Source organism: Chiloscyllium punctatum, chromosome 1 (assembly GCF_047496795.1).
Source record: "Chiloscyllium punctatum isolate Juve2018m chromosome 1, sChiPun1.3, whole genome shotgun sequence".
Lineage (NCBI taxonomy): Eukaryota > Metazoa > Chordata > Chondrichthyes > Orectolobiformes > Hemiscylliidae > Chiloscyllium > Chiloscyllium punctatum.
In genome coordinates, this window is record NC_092739.1 from 162141947 (window position 1) to 162163284 (window position 21338).

The 21338-nt window shown below is 44.8% G+C and overlaps 1 protein-coding gene across 2 annotated transcripts in view; it reads left to right on the forward strand.

The window, feature by feature from the left end:
• Positions 1-1469: 1469 nt before the first annotated feature.
• nagk (N-acetylglucosamine kinase) overlaps positions 1470-21338 on the forward strand; it is a 30779-nt gene continuing 10910 nt past the window's right edge. The window contains exons 1-7 of one of the 2 annotated variants that reach the window (XM_072577835.1): positions 1470-1564; positions 3233-3317; positions 7159-7257; positions 12118-12259; positions 15490-15600; positions 17197-17309; positions 20341-20428. In XM_072577835.1, coding sequence (XP_072433936.1) covers positions 1536-1564; positions 3233-3317; positions 7159-7257; positions 12118-12259; positions 15490-15600; positions 17197-17309; positions 20341-20428 — 667 coding nt within the window. In that variant the 5' untranslated portion in view covers positions 1470-1535. The remainder of the gene's footprint in view (positions 1565-3232; positions 3318-7158; positions 7258-12117; positions 12260-15489; positions 15601-17196; positions 17310-20340; positions 20429-21338) is intronic. The other variant, XM_072577844.1, reaches the window with a different exon arrangement.

Below are 21338 nucleotides of genomic sequence, written 5' to 3' on the forward strand. Positions count from 1 at the left end.
GGAAGGAGTGAATAGAACACATGGAGAAAGTGCCAAGAGAAAAAGAAGAGGCAAAAAAGGGATTAGTGATGATAAGCTGAGAGGAAGGTAAATGGTAAATAGGGTGCTAAAGAGAAACGTGAATGGTTAAAAATGGGCGAGTTGTACTGGGAGCAACCCAAACAAAACAGAACCTAGGGGTGTGGGGGTAGGTAACAAACCTGGAGGAGTGTGTTCCAATTCTGAAATTGTTAAACTCAATGTTGAATCCCGAAGGCTATAAAGGTACTTGAATAGATTATTCCTACAGCTTGTGTTGAGTTTCACTGGAGCCCTGCTGCATGCCTGAGATGAAATGGTGGCATGGGAGTATGCTGGTGTATTGAAGTAGCAGGGAACTGGAAGCTCAGGGTTACTTTTATGGTCAGGATGTCACTGTTCTGCAAAGCATTACCCAGTCTACCTCCCCAGTGTAGAGGAAACCACATTGTGAACAATAGATGCAGTACACAAAATTGAATGAGGTGTCTTGAATATACTCAATGTGTAGAAAAGGTTCTTAATTCTAGGGTGAGAACAGAAGTTGCTGGAAAAGCTCAGCAGACCTGGTAGCGTCTGTGAAGAGAATTCAAAGTTAAAGTTTCAGATTTGGTGACCCTTCCTCAGAAGAGGAACTGAAACATTAACTTCAACTTTTCTTCACAGATGCTGCCAGGCCTGCTGAGCTCTTCCAGCAACTTCTGTTTTTGTTTCTGATTAACAGCTCCCACGGTTCTTTTCATTGATTCCAGGGCTGAGGAACTTCAGTTTTATAGACAGAAATTGGAAGAGTTCACCTTGCAGAAGAGGAGATTTGATTGGTGTTCAAAAACAAACACTGGCCAACTCAACCTTACCTCACTCCACCTGTGACTGACATGGGCACTGCTGGCTGGCCCAGTATTTATTGCCCATCCCCAACTGATATAAATTCATAAGTCATAAATTCTCCAATAATGATTTTTTTTTGTTTCTAGGTTTGATTAAGAGTCATTTGACTCAAAATGCTTTCTCTCCATAGATGCTTCCAGACCTGCTGAGTTTCTCCAACAATTTGTGGTTTTGTTTCAGACCTCCAGCGTTTCATATTATCACATTTTGCTTCCTGTCACAGATAAAGCCTTGGATACAAATTGCAGAAGGTGATCGAACAGCATCAAACACGACTCTGACTTGGAACAATACCGCCATTCCTTCCCTATCACTGAGTCAAAACTCTACAACAGTTCAAAAAGGTGGCTTTATCACCCCTTTCTGAAAGGCAGTTCGGGACTGGGAAATAAATGGAAAAGAGAAAGTAAATATCAAAATATTCAGGGAGCGTGAAAGTGACAAGAAGCAAACGATCTCTTTGCTCAAACATCTCACTTTCCCCTTTTCTCGATAATTCCGCCTGACCTCCTCTTCCTACCGCTCCTCCAGGTCATGTGACTCAGATTATCATGTGACTGGCGGTCACGTGATTGCATTTGTTACTCCGCCTTTTGTCAGCTGATCAGGCTTGGTGTTGCCGGACAATGGGTCACCTGTACGGGGGAGTGGAGGGGTAAGTGAGTGACTCACTCAGTCAGTCAACAGGCTCTCAGCATCAGGACGTTGTTGGTAACGGGAGCGGACTGTACTCTGGCTGATCCCCTTCTCTCAAACTCCCCCCTCCGCTTCTTCCACTCCCCACCCCACCGTCTCTCCCCTCCATGTCCCCTCCCCAGCCCTCCTCCTACTCTCCTCGGCCCCCCTTCTTGCCCCCTCTCCTTGTTCCCCCTACCCTTCTGCTCCCCTCTCCTTGCCTCCCCCACCAACGTCCCGCTTTGCCCTCTCCTTCTCCTCTCTCTTCTTCTCGCCCCCCCCCCCCCAACCCTTTCTTTGCCAACCTCCTCCCCAATTCAATGCACCCATCTCACACCTGTTTTTAGTTAAGCTCACCTTCCCTGTGGGCAAGCCCGTTCCTAACTTTCCTACTCAAAACTGCTGCAGTCCACGTGGTGAATATTCACCACTGTGTTCAGGAAGGAGTTTCAGGAGTTTTTCTTTGATTTACAGTTGGCCCTATTATCAGGGAAGCTGACTTTCCTCAGCAGTTTCCTTTACAAACACCTCACCATTCCTTCACAAAAGTCAGAGTGAAGGGGAGAGGAGAGAAGGCAACACTCCAAAGAAGAGGGATATTTTGAAAGGCAGTGAAAAATGCAGTTACAGGAATTGAGCTTTGAGTTGAAGTCCTATGGATGTGTAGTACGGAGACAGACTTTGTCCATGCTGACCAGATATCCTAAATTAATCTTGTCCCATTTGCCAGGACTTGGCCCATATCCCTCTGAATCATTCCTATTCATGTACCCATCCAGATGCCTTTTAAATGTTGTAAATGTACCAGTCTCCACCACTTCCTTTGCCAGCTTATTCCATACACTCACCACTCTGTGAAAATGTTGCCTCTTAAATCCCTTTTGAATTTTTCCACCTCTTGTCTGAAACCTATGCCCTCCAGTTTTGGACTACCCTCTCCTGGAGAAAAGACCTTGTCTATTTATCCTATCCATGCCCCTCATGATTTTATAAACCTCTATAAGGTCACCTCTCAGCCTTTGGTATTACAGGGTAAACAGCCTCAGCCTATTCAGCCTGTCCATGTAGCTCATACCCTCCAACCTTGGCAACAGCCTTGTACATTTTTCTGAGCCCTTTCAAATTTCACAACATCTTTCCTGTAGCAGGGAGACCAGAATTACCCACAGTATTCCAAAAGTGCCCTAATCAATGTCCTGTAAAGCTGCAAAATGACCTCCCAACTTCTATACTCTGATGAGTAAAGGAAAGGCATGCCAAATGCCTCCTTCACTCTCCTGTCTACCTGGGACTCCACTTTCAAGGAACTGTGAACCTACAGTCCAAGGTCTCTTTATTCAGCAACATTCCCAATGACCTTATAAGTCCTTCTCTGCTTTGGCCTGGGAAAAGGAAGCAGTTCACATTTAACTAGATTAAACTCCATTTGCCACTCCTTGACCTAACAGCCCATCTGAGGTCCCTTTGACTGAGTTAACCTTTGCTTGCTACACCATCAATTTTGGCATCATCTGCAAACAATCGCATCTCCTATATTCATGGCCAAATCATCTATATGAATAACAAAAAGTGTTGGAAGAAAATGGACCAGTGTCAAAAAGCTGGACTTATATATTCAAAAATAAATTTATGTTGCTTCCCCTGTTAGAGGAGCAACTGGCTCAAATGTGGTGCTGATTGCTGAGGATGGGACGATCAAAGCCAAGGTCGATGGACCAGCCACCAACCACTGGGTAAGGAATGCTCCAGTTAGTTTCTTCAAGAGTAAAGAACCAACTCTGACCTTTCTTCCAATCCTGGTTCTGAAGAGTCGTTGTTCTGGTGTTCTCTCCACAGGCGATGCCAGAGCTTCTGACTAACTCCAGTACTTTGTTTAAAGAAAAGTATCCTCCAGCATCAACAGTGCTTTTATTATCATTGCTCATACGTTTTTTTTTAAGACCCGGATGAGGCAAGAAATCTGCTTTGCTAACCCCCTCAAGATTATTAAGGAGGTAAAAACAATGACTGCAGATGCTGGAAACCAGTTTCTGGATTAGTGATGCTGGAAGAGCACAGCAGTTCAGGCAGCATCCAAGGAGCTTCGAAATCGACATTTCGGGCAAAAGCCCTTCATCAATAATATTCCTGATGAAGGGCTTTTGCTCAAAATGTCAATTTCGAAGCTCCTTGGATGCTGCCTGAACTGCTATGCTCTTCCAGCACCACTAATCCAGCCTCAAGATTATTATCCTAGCCACAATTCTGTCTCAAATTTCTCTCGATCTTTATCCCAAAACATTACTTTCTGAAATACATCGATTTGATTTTCATTTGATTACCATCTTAGGCACAGTTCATACGACCATAAGACATAGGAGTGGTAGCAAGGCCATTCAGCCCATCGAGTCCACTCCGCCATTTAATCATGGCTGATGGGTGTTTCAATTCCACTTAGCTACACTCTCCCCTTGGTCCTTAATTCCTTGCCAGATCAAGAATTTATCAATCTCTGCCTTGAAGACACTCAATGTCCTGGCCTCCACTGTGCTCCGTGGCTATGAATTCCACACCACCACACTCTGGCCTGAAGAAATGTCTCCTCATTTCTGTTCTAAATTGACCCACTGTAATTTTGAGGATGTGCCTAAGGATCCTAGTCTCCCTGCCTGACGGAAACAACTTCCCAGCATCCACTCTTTCTAAGCCATGCATTATCTTGTAAGTTTCTATTAGATCGCCCCTCAACGTTCTAAACTCTAATGAATACAATCCCAGGATCCTTAGCCGATCATCGTATGTTAGGCCTACCATTCCAGGGATCATCTGTGTGAATCTCCACTGGACACGCTCCAGTGCCTGTATGTGCTCCCTGAGGTGTGGGGCCTAAAATTGGACACCGTATTCTAAACGGGGCCTAACTAGAGCTTTATAAAGTCTCAGAAGCACATCGCTGCTTTTATATTCCAACCTTCTTGAGATAAATGACAACATTACATTTGCTTTCTTAATCACGGACCCGTCGTGTAAATCACCTTGAGAGATTCCTGGACTAGCAGAGTTTGAGTCACAGTTTCTGACAGGGAGATAGTGGTTTAGTGGCATTATCACAAGGATTTATTCCAGAGACCAAGGTAATGTCTGGGGAGCTGGGTTCAAATCCTGCTAGGGTAGGTGGCAATTTATTGAAATTGAGTTCAATAGATATCTGAAATTTTAAGAATTGTGATCATGAAACCATTGTTGACTATGGGGAGAAATCTCTTTGGTTCACGCGAGTCATAGAGACGTACAGTACGGAAGCAGACCCTTCGGTCCCACTCGTCCATGCCAATCAGATATAGAACATAGAATATAGAAAAGTACAGCGCAGAACAGGCCCTTTGGCCTACGATGTTGTGCCAAGATTTAATCCTAATGTGAAATATAGTAACTTATACATTCCTCGACTCACTGCTATCCATGTGCATGTCCAGCAGTTGCTTAAATGTCCCCAAGGACTCTGCTTCCACCACCACATTCCATGCATTCACAACTCTCTGCGTAAAGAACCTACCTCTGACACCTCCTTTTATTCCTTCCTCCTAATATCTTCAAACTATGGCTTCTCGTACCAGGATTAGTGGTGCTGGAAGAGCACAGCAGTTCAGGCAGCATCCAACGAGCAGCGAAATCAACATTTCGGGCAAAAGCCCTTCATCAGGAATAAAGGCAGTGAGCCTGAAGCATGGAGAGATAAGCTAGAGGAGGGTGGGGGTGGGGAAAGAGTAGCATAGAGTACAATGGGTGAGTGGGGGAGGGGATGAAGGTGATAGGTCAAGGAGGAGAGGGTGGAGTGGATAGGTGGAAAAGAAGATAGGCAGGTCGGACAAGTCAAGGAGACAGTAACTGAGCTGGAAGTTTGAAACTAGGATGAGGTGGGGGAAGGGGAAATGAGGAAGCTGAAGTCCACATTGATGCCCTGGGGTTGAAGTGTTCCGAGGCGGGAGATGAGGCGTTCTTCCTCCAGGCGTCTGGTGGTGAGGGAGCGGTGGTGAAGGAGGCCCAGGACCTCCATTTCCTCAGCAGAGTGGGAGGGGGAGTTGAAATGTTGGGCCACGGGGCGGTGTGGTTGATTGGTGCGGGTGTCTCAGAGATGTTCCCTAAAGCGCTCTGCTAGGAGGCGCCCAGTCTCCCCAATGTAGAGGAGACCACATCGGGAGCAACGGATACAATGAATGATATTGGTGGATGTGCAGGTGAAACTTTGATGGATGTGGAAGGCTCCTTTAGGGCCTTGGATAGAGGTGAGGGAGGAGGTGTGGGCACAGGTTTTACAGTTCCTGCGATGGAAGGGGAAAGTGCCAGAATGGGAGGGTGGGTCGTAGGGGGGTGTGGACCTGACCAGGTAGTCACGGAGGGAACGGTCTTTGCGGAAGGCGGAAAGGGGTGGGGAGGGAAATATATCCCTGGTGGTGGGGTCTTTTTGGAGGTGGCAGAAATGTCGGCGGGTGATTTGGTTGATGCGAAGGTTTGTAGGGTGGAAGGTGAGCACCAGTGTTACGGTTGGAGGGGTGGGGTCTGAGGGCAGAGGTGCGGGATGTGGACGAGATGCGTTGGAGGGCATCTTTAACCACGTGGGAAGGGAAATTGCGGTCTCTAAAGAAGGAGGCCATCTGATGTGTCCTACGGTGGAACTGGTCCTCCTGGGAGCAGATACGGCGGAGGCGGAGAAATTTCTCGTACCAGTCAATCCTGCCCTAGGAAAAGTCTCTGGCTATTCCACTCATAATTTTGTATACCTCGATCAGATATCCCAACCCAAATCTAGTCCCACCTGCCGACTCCTGGCCCATATCCCTCCAAACCTTCTTATTTATTACACCCATCCAGATGCCTTTTAAATGTTGCAATTGTACTCTCGTCCACAATGTCCTTTAGGGAAGGAAGTCAGCAAACCTTACCTGGTTTAGCCTACATGTAATGCGAGACTCTCAGTGATGTGGTTAACTCTTCACTGGTCTCTGGACAACTGGGGATGGAAAGTTTAGAAAAAAAAATTTCTAATCAACCTATTCGGAGATATTATTAGCATCTCTGGAACAGGTGGGTCTTGAACCAGTGTCTCCTGGTGCAAAGGTAGGGAAATTACCACTGCACCACAAGAGGGATAAATACAGGCCTGGCCAGTGATACCCATTACCTGTGAATGAATTACTTCTGGATTAGTGGTGCTGGAAGAGCACAGCAGTTCAGGCAGCATCCAAGGAGCAGCGAAATCGACGTTTCGGGCAAAAGCCCTTCATCAGGGCATTCCTGATGAAGAGCTTTTGCCCGAAACGTCGATTTCGCTGCTCTTTGGATGCTGCCTGAACTGCTGTGCTCTTCCAGCACCACTAATCCAGTATTTGGTTTTCAGCATCTGCAGTTATTGTTTTTACCTAATGAATTACTTCTGTTTGCTGTCCCAAGTGGCTGTCTGAGGTAGGGCATGGAGGGCAGTTGAATGGCAGTAGATTGGTGGGAGGGTATGGGGTGATGAGTATGTTTGGTTAGTTCACTGGTTTGTCATCTTCTGTTTTGACTGGACGTTGGTGTTTGTTTCATTCTCTGCAGCTGGTTGGGCTGGATAAATGTTTGGAAAGCATTAACAATATGATCCTGGATGCTAAGAAGGCAGCCGGTGCAGATCCTAAAGTACCTCTCAAGTCTTTGGTAGGTAAAGTTCTTAGAGCTTTACGCCTATCCGACACTAATCCGGGATCCTCAGTACTGCTCAGAGTATAAGGAAGGGACGTTGTCTGATCATAGTCAAATTAAACGTACGTGCAAACATATGAATTATCAGGAGAAGTAGGCTATTTGGCCCATCAAGCCTGCCCCTTTATTTGATAAGATCATGGCAGATCTGTTTCTGTCCCTGCACACACTGGCCCCTTCATTCTGCATTAGCGTGGTGTGTATTTTCAAGCTGCAGATTTCACAACTGTCTTTCTCTCTGTAGTCTTGCGTGTTAAAGTGAATGCTGTGTTAACCTATTCCTTCTCAGGAAGCTACTTTTCCTGTTACAAAATAGATGCTTGTGGTACCTAACATTGCGAAATAATGACTCTGTACAGAAAAAGACACTGTGAAGGTCCCAGTCAGTTTATTATTGTTTGGTTGTAGGAAGGGCAGACAGCGCTGTTACCAGAAGCTGGGAAGCTGTAATTCCATGAAGACATTAGGAGTACATTCTCTGCACCACTTTCATTTATTACGGATGTGATGTAAAACAGTATTGACCTACACTTGTCTTTGGATCATTGCTGAGCCCTTTGGAATTTGCTAATAAGCCCATGTGGAGTATCTTGTCTCTGGTTGAAAGTGCAAGAGTCGTAGAGATGTACAGCATGGAAACCAACCCTTCAGTCAAATACGTCCATGCCGACCGGATAACCTAACCCACTCTAGTCCCACCTGCCAGCACCTGGCCCATATCCCTCCAAACCCTTCCTATTAATATACCCACCCAGATGCCTTTTAAATGTTGCAATTATACTAGCCTCCACCACTTCCTCTGGTGTAGTCACAGGTAGATAGGATAGTGAAGTATGCTTTCCTTTATTGGTCAGATTATTGAGTATAGGAGTTGGGAGGTCATGTTACGGATGTACAGGACATTTGTTAGGCCACTTTTGGAATACTGCGTGCGATTCTGGTCTCGATCCTATTGGAAGGATGTTCTGAAACTTGAAAGGGTTCAGAAAAGACTTACAAGGACGTTGCCAGGGTTGGACGATTTGAGCGCTAGGGAGAAGCTAAATAGGCTGGGGCTGCTTTCCCTGGAGTGTTGAAGGCTGATGGCTGACCTTAGAGGTTTATAAATCATGAGGGGCGTGGGTAGGATAAATAGGCAAAGTCTTTTCCCTGGGGTGGGGGAGTCCAGAACTGGAGGGCATAGGTTTAGGGAAAGAGGCTGCACAATAGATCAGACTGAAAAAAGTTGGACAGAAGAGATGAGCAATGATGTGAGAAAGGAGAGATGGTGAGTGCATAGGCTCAGTTCCTCTGATCTGGTTGTGTTTTGTTCTTGGCCTTTTCCTTCCTTCCTTGATGACCATGTTAAACCTAGATCAACCTCAGCTGGAGTGTTGCACTCAGTTCTGCCACAGGGAAGACAGGAAGGTGTTGGAAAAGGGGTCGAGTGTTTGGGGCGAGTTGAGAGATTTTCAGTTTGATTTGTAATTGTTATATGTACCGCATTAAAAATCTCTCAGCGTCAGGTTGTAGTCCAACAGATTTATTTGGAATGTTATGTCACGGGTAAACCCCTCTGCTTAATTTGAACCAGCAGCACAAAAGATTTATCCCGCGCAATAATCTGTGAAAATTCAAGCTACCAAGAACAATTTAAAGTAAAAATTAACAAGTTTATTTCTTAAGGTATGATTTACCAAAAATTCAAATTTCAAAATCAGGCAGCTGTCGAATCTTCCCTTTGTATCTTCCTCTGTAGATTTTCTTCTTTGGGATTTCTGTTTCACAGGTCACTGATCGATAAAGGTACCTTTTCAGAGAGCTATTTTTCAGGCAGTCTGTACATGATGGGGGCTTGGCAGTTCTCCCCACAACTATTCAATTTTTCCCAGTCTTATACCCCAAAGTTCAATGTACTAAATTCAAACTTGATTGGAGGTTGGTATTTTGGGTATAATTTAAACTGATTGGCCGAATTCAAATTTGTTTTAGTCTCATAGCAACTTAGCCTATGCTAGCTGCCGGACCAAATGTTACATTGTAAATTCTCCAGCACTCTGTGTTAAACCCTTTACACTCTTCTACCTTTATAACAGGAAGCACTAGCTTTTGAGATGCTGCCTCCTCTTGAGGTTGTTGTGGAGCGCCTCGAAAGCTAGTGCTTCCAAATAAACTTGTTGGACTATAACCTGGTGTTGTGATTTTTAACTTTGTACACCCCAGTCCAACACCAGCACCTCCGAATTAAGGAAAGTAGTTTTGCTATACAGGCAAATCATGACCTGACATAAGAGAAAGAAGAGGTGAGTGGGGAAAGAGGAGCCAGTGGTGGTGGTGATGGTGGTGGTAGTTGTGGGGGGGGAGTTGTTGAGGGCACATGGACATGTACTGAGGGAGGGAGCCCAGGGTGATGATGGGAGGAAACCCAGGGAGATGGTGTTGGGTGGAGAACAGGGAGACGAGCTGTAAGGAATAGAAACAAAGATACAGCCTGTGGGGAAGGGGGAACGTGGAGAGAGAGGTAAGGTGTTGTGGGAGGTGATAGAGATTGTGGATTTTGGAAGGGGGAAGAATACGCAGAAAGAGGAAGAGAGTAAATGAGTGGAGGGGCATGAGTTGCTTCTGCCACCCTTTCATACAGTGAGCTCTCATCCTTAGCCCCCTCCAGAGAAAATTAATTCTTCTTTATGGAAGCCATTCCTTGCTGTTTAATCTCTCTGTAACCATTAAATACCTCAACAGGATCATTTGTTTTTGTGATGTTTAGTTCAGATTTGCTCTAATTTCTAAGGAATTCCTCTGCTCGTCTTTGAACATGAGTTGCTGCATTCTTTATATCCATCTGATGAAGGAGCGGTGCTCCGAAAGCTCGTACTTCCAGTTAAACCTGTAGGACTAAACTTAGTGTTGTGTGATTTTTAACTTTATATCCACCAGGTGGGGTGGGAACGCAAGTCCAGCCTTGAAAGTGCAACACCAGCCTTACTACCACAGCCTAGGTTTGGTGTTCAAGTCCTTACAATAGGCCTTTAACCCAGACCTTTTTGAAGCCAGAGTTCTTCGCAAACCCTTTAGCATTGTGACCTGTTGGTAGCTCACTTGATCTCATGACTGAGATTTCCTCCCTGAATCGTTTTGCCTCTTTTTGTAATACTTATTCACAGAATTTGGGTAGTTACTGGTCAGACCAGTATTTATTGCCCGCCCCTAAATGCTCAGGGGCAGTTTATAGTCAACCACATTGGTATGGGTCTGGAGTCACAAATAGACCAGACCAAGAAAGGTTACATGGGAACACCACCTTCGAGTTCCCCACCCTCCTGACTTGGAAATATATTGCTGTTCCTTCACTGTCACTGGGTCAAAATCCTGGCGTATCCTTTCTAAGGGCATTGTGGGTCTACCCGCACCAGGTGGACTGCAGTGGTTCAAGAAGGCAACTCGCCACCACCTTCTCAAGGGCAACTAGGGACAGGCAATAAATGTGGCCCAGCCAGTGACACCCACATTCCACAAATGAATATTTTAAAAAGGCATAGTCAACCAGATGGGATTTTCCTGACAATTGACAATGGTCATTGTCAGATGCTTAATTCTGGATTTTTGTTGAATTCAAATTCCACCATCTCCTAGCCTCATGTCCCAGAGCATTATCTGGGAAATCTGGGTTTATAGTCTAGTAATAATACAACTAGCCTCCCTTCCTGAATCCCTGTGCCCCTCTACCTCCCCTTCCCTTTGGGTGGCACAGTGGCTCAGTGCTTAGCATTGTTGCCTCACAGTGTCAAGGACCCAGGTTCGATTCCAGCGTCGCGTGACTGTCTGTGTGGAGTTTGCACATTCTCCCCGTGTCTGCGTGGGTTTCCTCCGGGTGCTCCGGTTTCCTCCTCAGTCCAAAAATATGCAGGTTAGGTGAATTGGCCTTGCTAAATTGCCCGTAGTGTTCAGGGATGTGTAGGCTAGGTGCATTAGTCAGGGGAAGTTTGGAGTAATAGGGTAGGGGAATGGGTCTGGGTGGGATACTCTTCAGAGGGCCAGTGTGGACTTGTTGGGCCAAATGGCCTGTTTCCATATAGTAGGGATTCTAATTATAATTCCCGAACCCCTTTGCCCCTCTACCATCCCTTCCCCTATTAAGACTAGCTTTTAAATCCACCTACATGACAAGACTTTTGGCCAGGTTGTTGGTGGGTTTGGTCCCTTTCTCCTGGCAGTGGCAGCATGGTGGGTCCGGTTCAGAAATCTTTGTTTTGGGGGCCTCGGTCAGCTTTGGGGGCAGAATCCCATAGCGTCTCCATAAACCTAGCAGCCATGGAGGAAGCAAAAGGCGAACTTTGTCTCAATTTTAAAAAATTATTTCTGAAATTAAAATTGTGCCAAACTGTGGTGACTTATGCACATCTCACTCATAAAGATGAGTGACAATAAATGGCTATTGGCACGGTGGCACAGTGGTTAGCACTGCTGCCTCACAGTACCAGAGACCTGGGTTCAATTCCTGCCACAGGCGACTCTCTGTGTGGCGTTTGCACATTCTCCCCGTGTCTGCGTGGGTTTCCTCCGGGCGCTCTGGTTTCCTCCCACTGTCTAAAGATGTGCAGGTTAGGTGAATTGGCTATGCTAAATTGCCAGTAGTGTTAGGTGAAGAGGTAAATGGTAGGGGTCTGGGTGGATTGCGCTTCGGCGGGTCAGTGTGGACTTGTTGGGCCGAAGGGCCTGCTTCCACACTAAGTAAGTAATCTAAGTAAAAAGCTCGTTCTTGGGCTCAGTGTCCCTTGTGAGCAAATCGTGGGTGTTTGCCCTGAATTAACGGGCTTCATCTTTGTGCTTTCTCAGGGGTTGACTCTGAGTGGAGGGGAGCAGGATGAAGCAATCAGAGCACTGGTCCAACTGCTGAAGGAAAGATTCCCAAACCTGAGTGAGAACTATTGTGTCACGACCGATGCTTTAGGGGGCATATCGACAGCCACAGACACAGGTAAGGCTCTGTAGTGTAGGCAAGGTTTTGATTTTCTGTTGAAGTTCATGAAGCTGAATTGTGGGCGATGGAAAGCTTTCTCTTTCACCCAGTTCTCTCCTCTGTCCTGTCAATGTGCCCCTGCTTGAGGAGGCTAGCATTTATTGACCACTCCTAATTGCCCCAAGAAGGGCCTCGCAAATCACAGCTCCCAGTTCAAAGGTAGGCCATTCAGCCCCTCGAGCCTGTTCCACCATTTAGTGAAGTCATGGTTGACCTGTGGCCTAATCCATATACCTTCCCTCCTGTGGCCTATATCCCTCAATACCTTGCTTAACAAAAGCTTAGTTATGTCAGATTTAAAATTCACAACCTATCCAGTATCCACAGTCATTTGTAGAAGTGAGTTCCTAATATCTACCACCCTTTGTGTTTTGAGGTCCTTCCTATCATCTCTCCTGAACCGTCTGGCCCTAATTCTCAGACTATCAGTTCTAGAATCCCCAGTGAAAGTAGTTCATTTTAGTTATTCTTTCATGGGGTCACCCCGGCCCTTGCCCCCATTCTTAATTGGGAGAAAGTGAGGACTGCAGATGCTGGAGATCTGAGTCGAGAGTGTGTTGCTGGGAAAGCAGTGGGTCAGGCAGCATCCAAGGAGCAGGAGAATCGACATTTTGGGCATAAGCCATTTTGAACAGAATGGCTTTCTAGGCTATTTCAGAGGGAATTTAAGTCAATTACGTGAGACTGTGGAGTCACGTGTAGGCCAGTAAGGTGAGCCAGCTGGTTTTTTGTGACGGTCAGCATTGATCGCATTAAATTTATTTTTAAATTGGATTCATATTTTGCCATCTGTCATCCTGGATTTAGAATCATAGAATCACTACAGGCCGTTCGGCCCAACAGATCCACACCAACCCTACAAAGAGTATCCCATCCAGACCCATTCCCCTACCTTATTACTCTACATTTCCCATGACCAATGCACCTAACCTACATATACCTGAACACTATGGGTAATTTAGCACGGTCAATTCACCTGACCTGTACATCTTTGGATTGTGGGAGGAAACCCACGCAGACACAGGGAGAATGTGCAAACTCTACGCAGACTTGAACCCATGTCCTTGGGACATTAGCCTGGGGCCTGTATCACTGGTCTAGTGACATTACGACTACACCACCTCCTCCCGATTGAATTGAACTGAAATTCCACCAGCCTGCATGCTGGGAATTGAATTTGTGTTTCCAGGTAATTAGCCTGGGCCTCTCGATTACTAGGAGAAGGTGAGAACTACAGATACTGGAGGTCAGAGTTGAAAGTGTGGTGCTGGAAAAGCACAACAGGTCAGGCAGCATCAGGAATGGTGAAGGACTTTTGCCCAAAATGTTGATTCTCCTCCTCAGATGCTGCCTGACCTGCTGTACTTTTCCAGCACCCCACACTCCTCTTGGTTACAATACCATTGACGTTAGTAGTACACTACATCCAATGGTTTTCCTTTACCTATGCTCTAAATAACATCCTCAAAAACTCCCAAGACTGGAGTTCCACATGGGCCCAGTTGGAGTTGGGACAGCTGTTTTTTTTTCCTTCCCAAGCAAGAACTTGACCTTTTTTATGAATCTCAATCAATTTTACAAGCACCAGCTTTTAATTTCCCAGCATTCAAATTCTCAAGCCATCATGCTGAGATATAAACTCTTGTTCTCTGGATTGTTAGTGCAGTAACATAGTGCTTGATGAACCTGGAGCTTTTTGAGGCATTACTTGTAGAATAGGCTAAGGAGAACCAGCGGTTGTGATGGCAGTTGGATTTTAAGGTGGACTTTTGAAAGATCCTGCACATGATATTGTAAATGGAAATAGAGCAGCAGTGATTAGGGAGAATGGACTGGTATATGTTGAGAATTGGTTAATAAACAGCAAGGTGGAATAAATGGATCATCCTCAGGGTGGCATGCTGTTAATGTGGGGTACCACAAAGATAATTTATTAAGTGTACTGCTCTTTGCAGTCTATATAAATGAGTTGGATATTGAGACCAATTGTAATATTTTTAAACTTGCAAGTCAAGGAGGATGCAAGGAGTGGTCAGGAAGTTTTGGATAAGCTGAACAGGTTTGAGAAGTGCAAGTATTCAAAAGGACCTGGGTGTCCTTGTCTACGGGTAACTCAAGATTAACATGCAAGTACAGCAAGCGATCAGGAAGGCAACTAGAATGTTGACCATCAATGGGGTTTTGAGTACAGATGCAAAGATGTCATGCTTTAATTATGTAGAATGTCGATGAAACTGGAGTATTGTGGTTCAGTTTTAGTCTCCTTAGAGGGAGTGCAATGGAGGTTCAACAGGTTAATCCCTGGGGTGGCTGGATTATATTGAGGAGAGAGAAGGAAACTGGGTCAGTATTCTCGGGCGCTTCAAAGAATGAGGTGATCTCATTGAAACATAGAAAATCCTTGCAAGAAATGACTGGGTTAATGTAGATAAGATTTTCCTCCTGCTTAATGATTCTATAACCGGGGAAGGTCGTTGAAGACTGATATTCAATTCGATTCCCTACAGTGTGGAAACAGGCCCTTTGGCCCAACCAGTCCACACCGGCCCTCCCAGTAACTCACCCAGTCCCATTTCCCTCTGACTAATACACCTAACACTACAGGCAGAGATAAAGGGAATTTTCTTCAGACGGTGGTAAGTTATTGGAATCTTCTTGCCCAGACGCTTGTGTTGATCAGATTCAAGTTGGCAATTGATAGATTTCTGGAAACTAATGACATTAAGGCAAATCAGGATAATCTGGAAAAGGTGGCATTGAGATAGATGAACAAACATCACCCAAGTAAAGGATGGAACTGGCTCGATGAATTGAATAGCCAACTATTATTCCTGTGTTCCTGATATTCCCAGAAAAATGCAAGTTGCCTTTTCCCTAGCATGAACAATAGTGACATCTGATGAACGGTGTTCAAATTGCACTAGTGTAGTTGAGCCACTGTTGGACCTTGTTGCACTATAACCTTTGCTCGGATGTGTATCCTCATCTTCTGATAGAATCACTCTCGTGGTTAAAGTATCAATGTACAAACTCCTTGGGCGAGCTGGGATTTGCTTTGTAGACTGTCAGTACTCTCTTGTAAGATGTGCTGCCAAAGGTAACCCCTCTGCATCAGAGCCTAACGTTACCTGTTTTTCTGTAAATCCCCCGCCCCCTCGCTGCTGCCTCCCAAAAAACGTGCATACGAGGTGGAATTGTATTGATCTCGGGAACCGGTTCCAACTGCAAGCTTGTCAATCCGGATGGCTCGGTGATCGGATGTGGAGGCTGGGGTCACCTGATCGGAGATGAGGGATCTGGTGAGTGAACAGGAATCTTAGTTTTAGGACGTATGGGCTTCTGTGGGGTGGGTTACATGCATGTGTGTGCAAGGGCAAGACATCGACCCACCTTCCATTATTTCACAAGAGTTCTATTGCTTTCCACTTTATCCAGAGAGTTTGGAAATTTACACCCTTCGAGGACATGCTCCAATCCAGTTCCACTGGAGAAAGTTACAAGGATGGTACTGTACTGCATCTGAGTATATTTCTCTCTTCTCTGTAACAGAGGACTTAAAAAAAAAAGGTTATGAAAGGGATTGATCAGATATACCCTTGGAGTGTCCAAGCTTGGGTTTCATCAATACAAGGTGGTGCCAATAAGGGAATCTTTACGAAGAGAGCAGTTACAATGTGGAACTTATCTCTGTGTTTAACAATATTGCAAACCCAGGGAGTTTGTCTCAATTAAGGCAATCCAGTATGATAATCTCCTTGGGAAGAAGCTGTCCTCTGTATTGATGAATTCTGGTGTGGTGTTGATTGAAGGCTTGATGGACCTAAACCCCAGAGCTGGACTTGCCTGTGTCTTCAATTGGCAACCTGCCCAATGCTTGCATAGTGTTGCTGATATCTACTCCATTTGCCAGGCGTTTGTCCACTCACGGAATTCGCCTATGTAGCTTCCTTAAATGTTCCTCACAAGTACCCATTGTTGCAGTCATCAGTGAATTTAGCTACCATACATTTGGTCCCTTCATCCTAATCATTTATGTAAATTGTAAGCAGTTGAGCTCCCAGTACCAATCCCTGTGGCAGACCACATGTTGCTGGCCAGAAAGAGCCTTTCGTGCCTACAATATACTTGATGTTAGTCTGCCAAAATTCTTACCATGCCAAGATGCCAACATGAGTTGATGTTCTTCAGAATAGTTTTTGATGTTGTCTTTTGGGAATCTAATTACTTGGCAAATGCCTTCTGGAAATCTAAGTACATTACCCCTTTGTCCACTGCACATGTCACTTCCTCAAAGAACGTCAGTAGATTTGCTTAAAATGATACCCTTTTGTGAAATCATGGTGACTCTGCCCAATTACGTTTAACTTATCCAAATGGCCTGCTCCAACTTGTTTAGCAGGTGTTAAGGTGACTTTGTAGTTTCCTTTATTTTTAAGCAGAAGTGTTACATGTACAGATTTCAAAACCAGTGGGACTTAACCCAAATCTAGTCAGTTTTTGAAAAGTAAAATCAGTGCATCAACTATCTCAATAACCATTTCTTTTAAAACCCTAAGATGAAGTCAGTCAGGACCCAGTCAGTCGACAGCTCCTACAAGTTACTCAGTATTACTTTTCAGGCAATTGTAATTTTCCTGAATTCACCCCTCCCTTCCATTCCCTGATTCTTTTTTTTTTCTCTCTGGGATGTTTCTAGTGTCCCCCACAGTGAAGGCTGATCAAAATACCTGTCCAGTTCACGTGCCAGTTCCTTAATTTCCATTATTAATTCTCCGCACTCCTTTCTGTAGGAACAATTCTCACTTTAACTCTAAATTACTTATCAGAAACTCTTCCGTTGTGTTTTTACATGTATGGCTGGTTTCTTAATAACTTGAATTCTTCATCTTTTGCAGCTTATTGGATGTCACTGTTGGCTGTAAAGATTGTGTATGATGCTGTTGACAACTACAAGCACACACCATTCAACATCTGTCTGGTGGAGGAAGCAATGTACAGTTACTTCCAGGTTAGAAGCTGTCATCACAGTGACCTTTGATGAGAGTTGCTTGATAAGGGCCTTTTGAGGAGGACCACATTTCAAGTACAGGGCACTGCTCTGGTCTACGTTATAAGGGAAGGAAAAGATTAGTGAGTTTTGAGAAGATTTGTAGCTCAGGTTGAGGTTTTGGATGTTGCGTGCAAACCTACATGCAGAAGGAAAAGATATCGGCAAAGGTGAGAAAAACTCGAGAAAAAGTACAAGCAGAATGATTTTGGGAATAATGTTCATCATAGAGTCATAGAGATGTACAGCATGGAAACAGACCCTTCGGTCCAACCCATCCATGCCGACCAGATATCCCAACCCAATCTAGTCCCACCTGCCAGCACCCGGCCCATATCCCTCCAAACCCTTCCTATTCATATACCCATCCGAATGCCTCTTAAATGTTGCAATTTAACCAGCCTCCACCACTTCCTCTGGCAGCTCATTCCATACACATACCACCCTCTGTGTGAAAAAGTTGCCCCTTGGGTCTCTTTTATATCTTTCCCCTCTCACCCTAAACCTATGCCCTCTAATTCTGGACTCCTTGACCCCAGGGAAAAGACTTTGTCTATTTATCCTATCCATTCCCTCATAATTTTTGTAAACCTCTATAAGGTCACCCCTCAGCCTCCGACGCTCCAGGGAAAACTGCCCCAGCCTGTTCAGCCTCTCCTTATAGCTCAAATCCGCCGACACCTGGCAAATCCTTGTTTTTTTTTTGAACCCTTTCAAGTTTCACAACGTCTTTCCAATAGGAAGGGGACCAGAATTGCACGCAATTGGCCTTACCAATATCCTGTACAGCCGCAACATGACCTCCCAACTCCTGTACTCAATACTCTGACCAATAAAAGAAAGCACTCTCCTATCTACCTGCAACTCCATCAGATATAGTTTGAGGAAGTTCTGGCATTTCCTGAAGGGAAAATTGAGAGGAGATTTGATTGAGGTATTCAAAATCACAAGGGGTCTAAACAGTGTAGGTAGGAAAAGACTGCTCACATTAGTGGAAGCGTTGAGCACCACAGTGCACTAAGGTAATTGGTAAAAGAAGCAATGACAGATGACCTGGTGGGGGGAGCTTTTTTATCCAGTGATTGGGGGGAGGTTTGATACTGTTCTCTTCAGCAAAGAGTGTTGCTGCCCAGTGCCAGGGCTCAGGGTATTTGCTCTCAGCTGGAGAATAACTTCCATTGGAATGGAGGATCAAGATCATGGTCCACATTAGCACCAGCACTGGTGGACTGCACCCCTAGGTCCTGCTAGGGGAGTGAGAGAAGTTAGGGGCTAAACTGAAAAGCAGAACCTTAAAGGTAATGATGTCTAGATTATTCCCTGAGCCATGTGTAGATTGGCGTTGGATTCCAAGGTCCCTCTTGTCCTCTGCAGTTTTCAAACTCCTACCATTTAATTACTACCACATAAACAAGTTGATGTGACTGTCATCATTTAAGGAGAAGTCATATATGCACTTGGTGGAGCAAGGCTTAGATGTTTTCGTTGATGATGATAGATGAGTGGGAGAAGGCTTGCGTGCAACATGGACAAGGGTACTGTTGAAGTTATGTAATTTGTCATAGTATTCATTTGATGCCTCTGCCCCATATTCTCTCAGTGAAGTATGCTGTTACTGAGATTGTATATCCTCTTTGGAGGCAGGAGGGGGGGAATAAAATCTGAAGTTTCAGGCCTGAGCATCTTGAGTGGTGTCTACTGGATGTGGTATCTGGCATGATCCAATCGCTGCTGAATCATGTGGATCCAAGACCCACGAAAACGTGAATGCATAATACAGGCTGGTAAACCTCATGGAGGATTGAAGGAGTGCTGCACTGTCAGAGATGCCATCCTTCAGGTACAACATTAAGCAAAGACTCACTGTCTGTAATCTGAGGTGGATGTGAACAATCCCAATGTCTGACTTGAAGAGCAGAAACATTCTATCTGGTCTGCACCATTTATTCCTCATCCAGCACTACCAAAATCCATCGTCTGATCGTTATCGAACAGCTATTTGCAGGACAGTTAATCTCTCGTATAACCTATTTGTTACGAAGGAAAAAAATGAGTTCAAGATTTTTCAAACACTTTGCTGTAATTGAGTTTATGGAGTGTGTTAGCATATAGTGAGGTCTTCTAGCACTTCATACTGTCCCATCGGTTTACTCAATCAACATTAAAGTAATAGGAATCATTGACAATACTATCGAGCAGCACCTGTTCAGCAATAACCTGCCCATTGATGCCCAGTTTGCATTCTGCCAGGGCCACTCAGCTCCTGATCTCATTACGACGTTAGTTGTAAAATTGGCTCCAGAATTGGAGTCAGTGGATATCAGGGGACAAACTCTGCTCTTTGCAGTCATATCTGGCACATAGGAAGATGGTCATGGTTGTTGGAGGTTAGTCATGTCAGCTCCAGGATATCTCTGCTGGAGTTCCTCAGGGTGGTGTTCTAGGCCCAACCATCTACAGCTGCTGCTTCAATGACCTTCCCTCCATCATAAGGTCAGAAGTGGGGATGCTCGTTGATAATTGTACAATGTTTAACCGCATTCATTACTCAAATACTGAAGTTGTCCATGTTGAAACTGAGCATGATCTGGGCAATATCCAGGCTTGGGCTGACAAGTGGCAAGTAGTAACATTTGTGCCATACAAATGATAGGCAATGATAGTCACTATTAAAAGGCAATCTAACCACCACTCCGACATTCAACAATGTTACTATCACTGAATCCCCCACTGTCAACAACATCCTGGGAGTTACCATTGACCAGAAACTCAAATGGACTTGCCACATGAACAAAGTGGCTATGAGACCAGGTTTGAGATGAGGAATCCTGCAGTGAGTAACTCACCACCTGACTTCCCAAAACCTGTCCACCAGCTACAAGGCACAAATCAGGAATGTGATAGAATACCTTGTATTCCTAGCCTCTGACCTGTTTTGTGATTCTGTGAGCTCTTTAACCCTTTTTCTTTTTCTTTTTCCTATATTACGCAGGTATCGAATCGAACGGCACTCCTCACTCACCTCTATCGTACCTTTGAGAAATCCAAAATTGCTGGGTTTTGTCGAAAGCTAGCAGAAGGTGAACATAACTTTTAATGAGTATTTGCACCTTTTGAGGTGGTAACCAACAAGCCAAATAAACACATCAGCCAAAGTTCTGTTGGCAGTACCTCTTGCCTCCAAGGATGTGAATTCAGATCTGACTCCTCCAATTTAGACAAATATTTTGACTGGTCCTCCAGTGAAACACTGAGGAACTGCTGTACTGTCAGGTTTCTGGGAGAAGACGTTAAATTGAGACTGTTATCCTGCCAGATGGTTGTAAAAGATCTCAAAGCAGTACTTCAAAGAATTGTCCTCCCAGTTCCAAAGGCAATCCTGTTATCCCTCAGTCAACGTCAGTGAAGTAGGTTCTCTGACAATGCATCACAGCACTGTTAAGATTCACTGTGTTCAAAAACTACATTACAATAATGTGAGGGTTCTGGTGTTGGACTGGGCTGGACGAAGTTAAAAATCACGCAACACTTGGTTATAGTCATAGAGATCTTTGTTTGGAAGTACTAGCTTTCAGAGCGCTGCTCTTTCATGTGGTAGCTGTGTAATTTGTAACTACATTACAATAGTGACTCCACTTTTGGAAGTCCTTTTTTTTTTGGCTGTAATACACTTTGGGAGCCAATAGAATAAATGTAAGTTCTTTCATTTATTATGGACCAGGCCAGACCCCTCAGAACATTTCAGGAAGGTAGCCCAGACCCTGACTTTTGCTAGTTGTTTTAAGCAGGTGTAAAGTGGGTATTCCAGGACAGAATCAGCTGTTCAAACCACTTCGTTTTAAGCAAACCAGAATTCATTTACAAGGTTACTGAATGAAACACACAGAACAGAAAACAAAATATCAAATAACCTATCTGAAAACCCAACCGAATATCCCCACTAAATGATGCTGTTCCAGATACTTGCAACAATCCCCATAAACACCACTT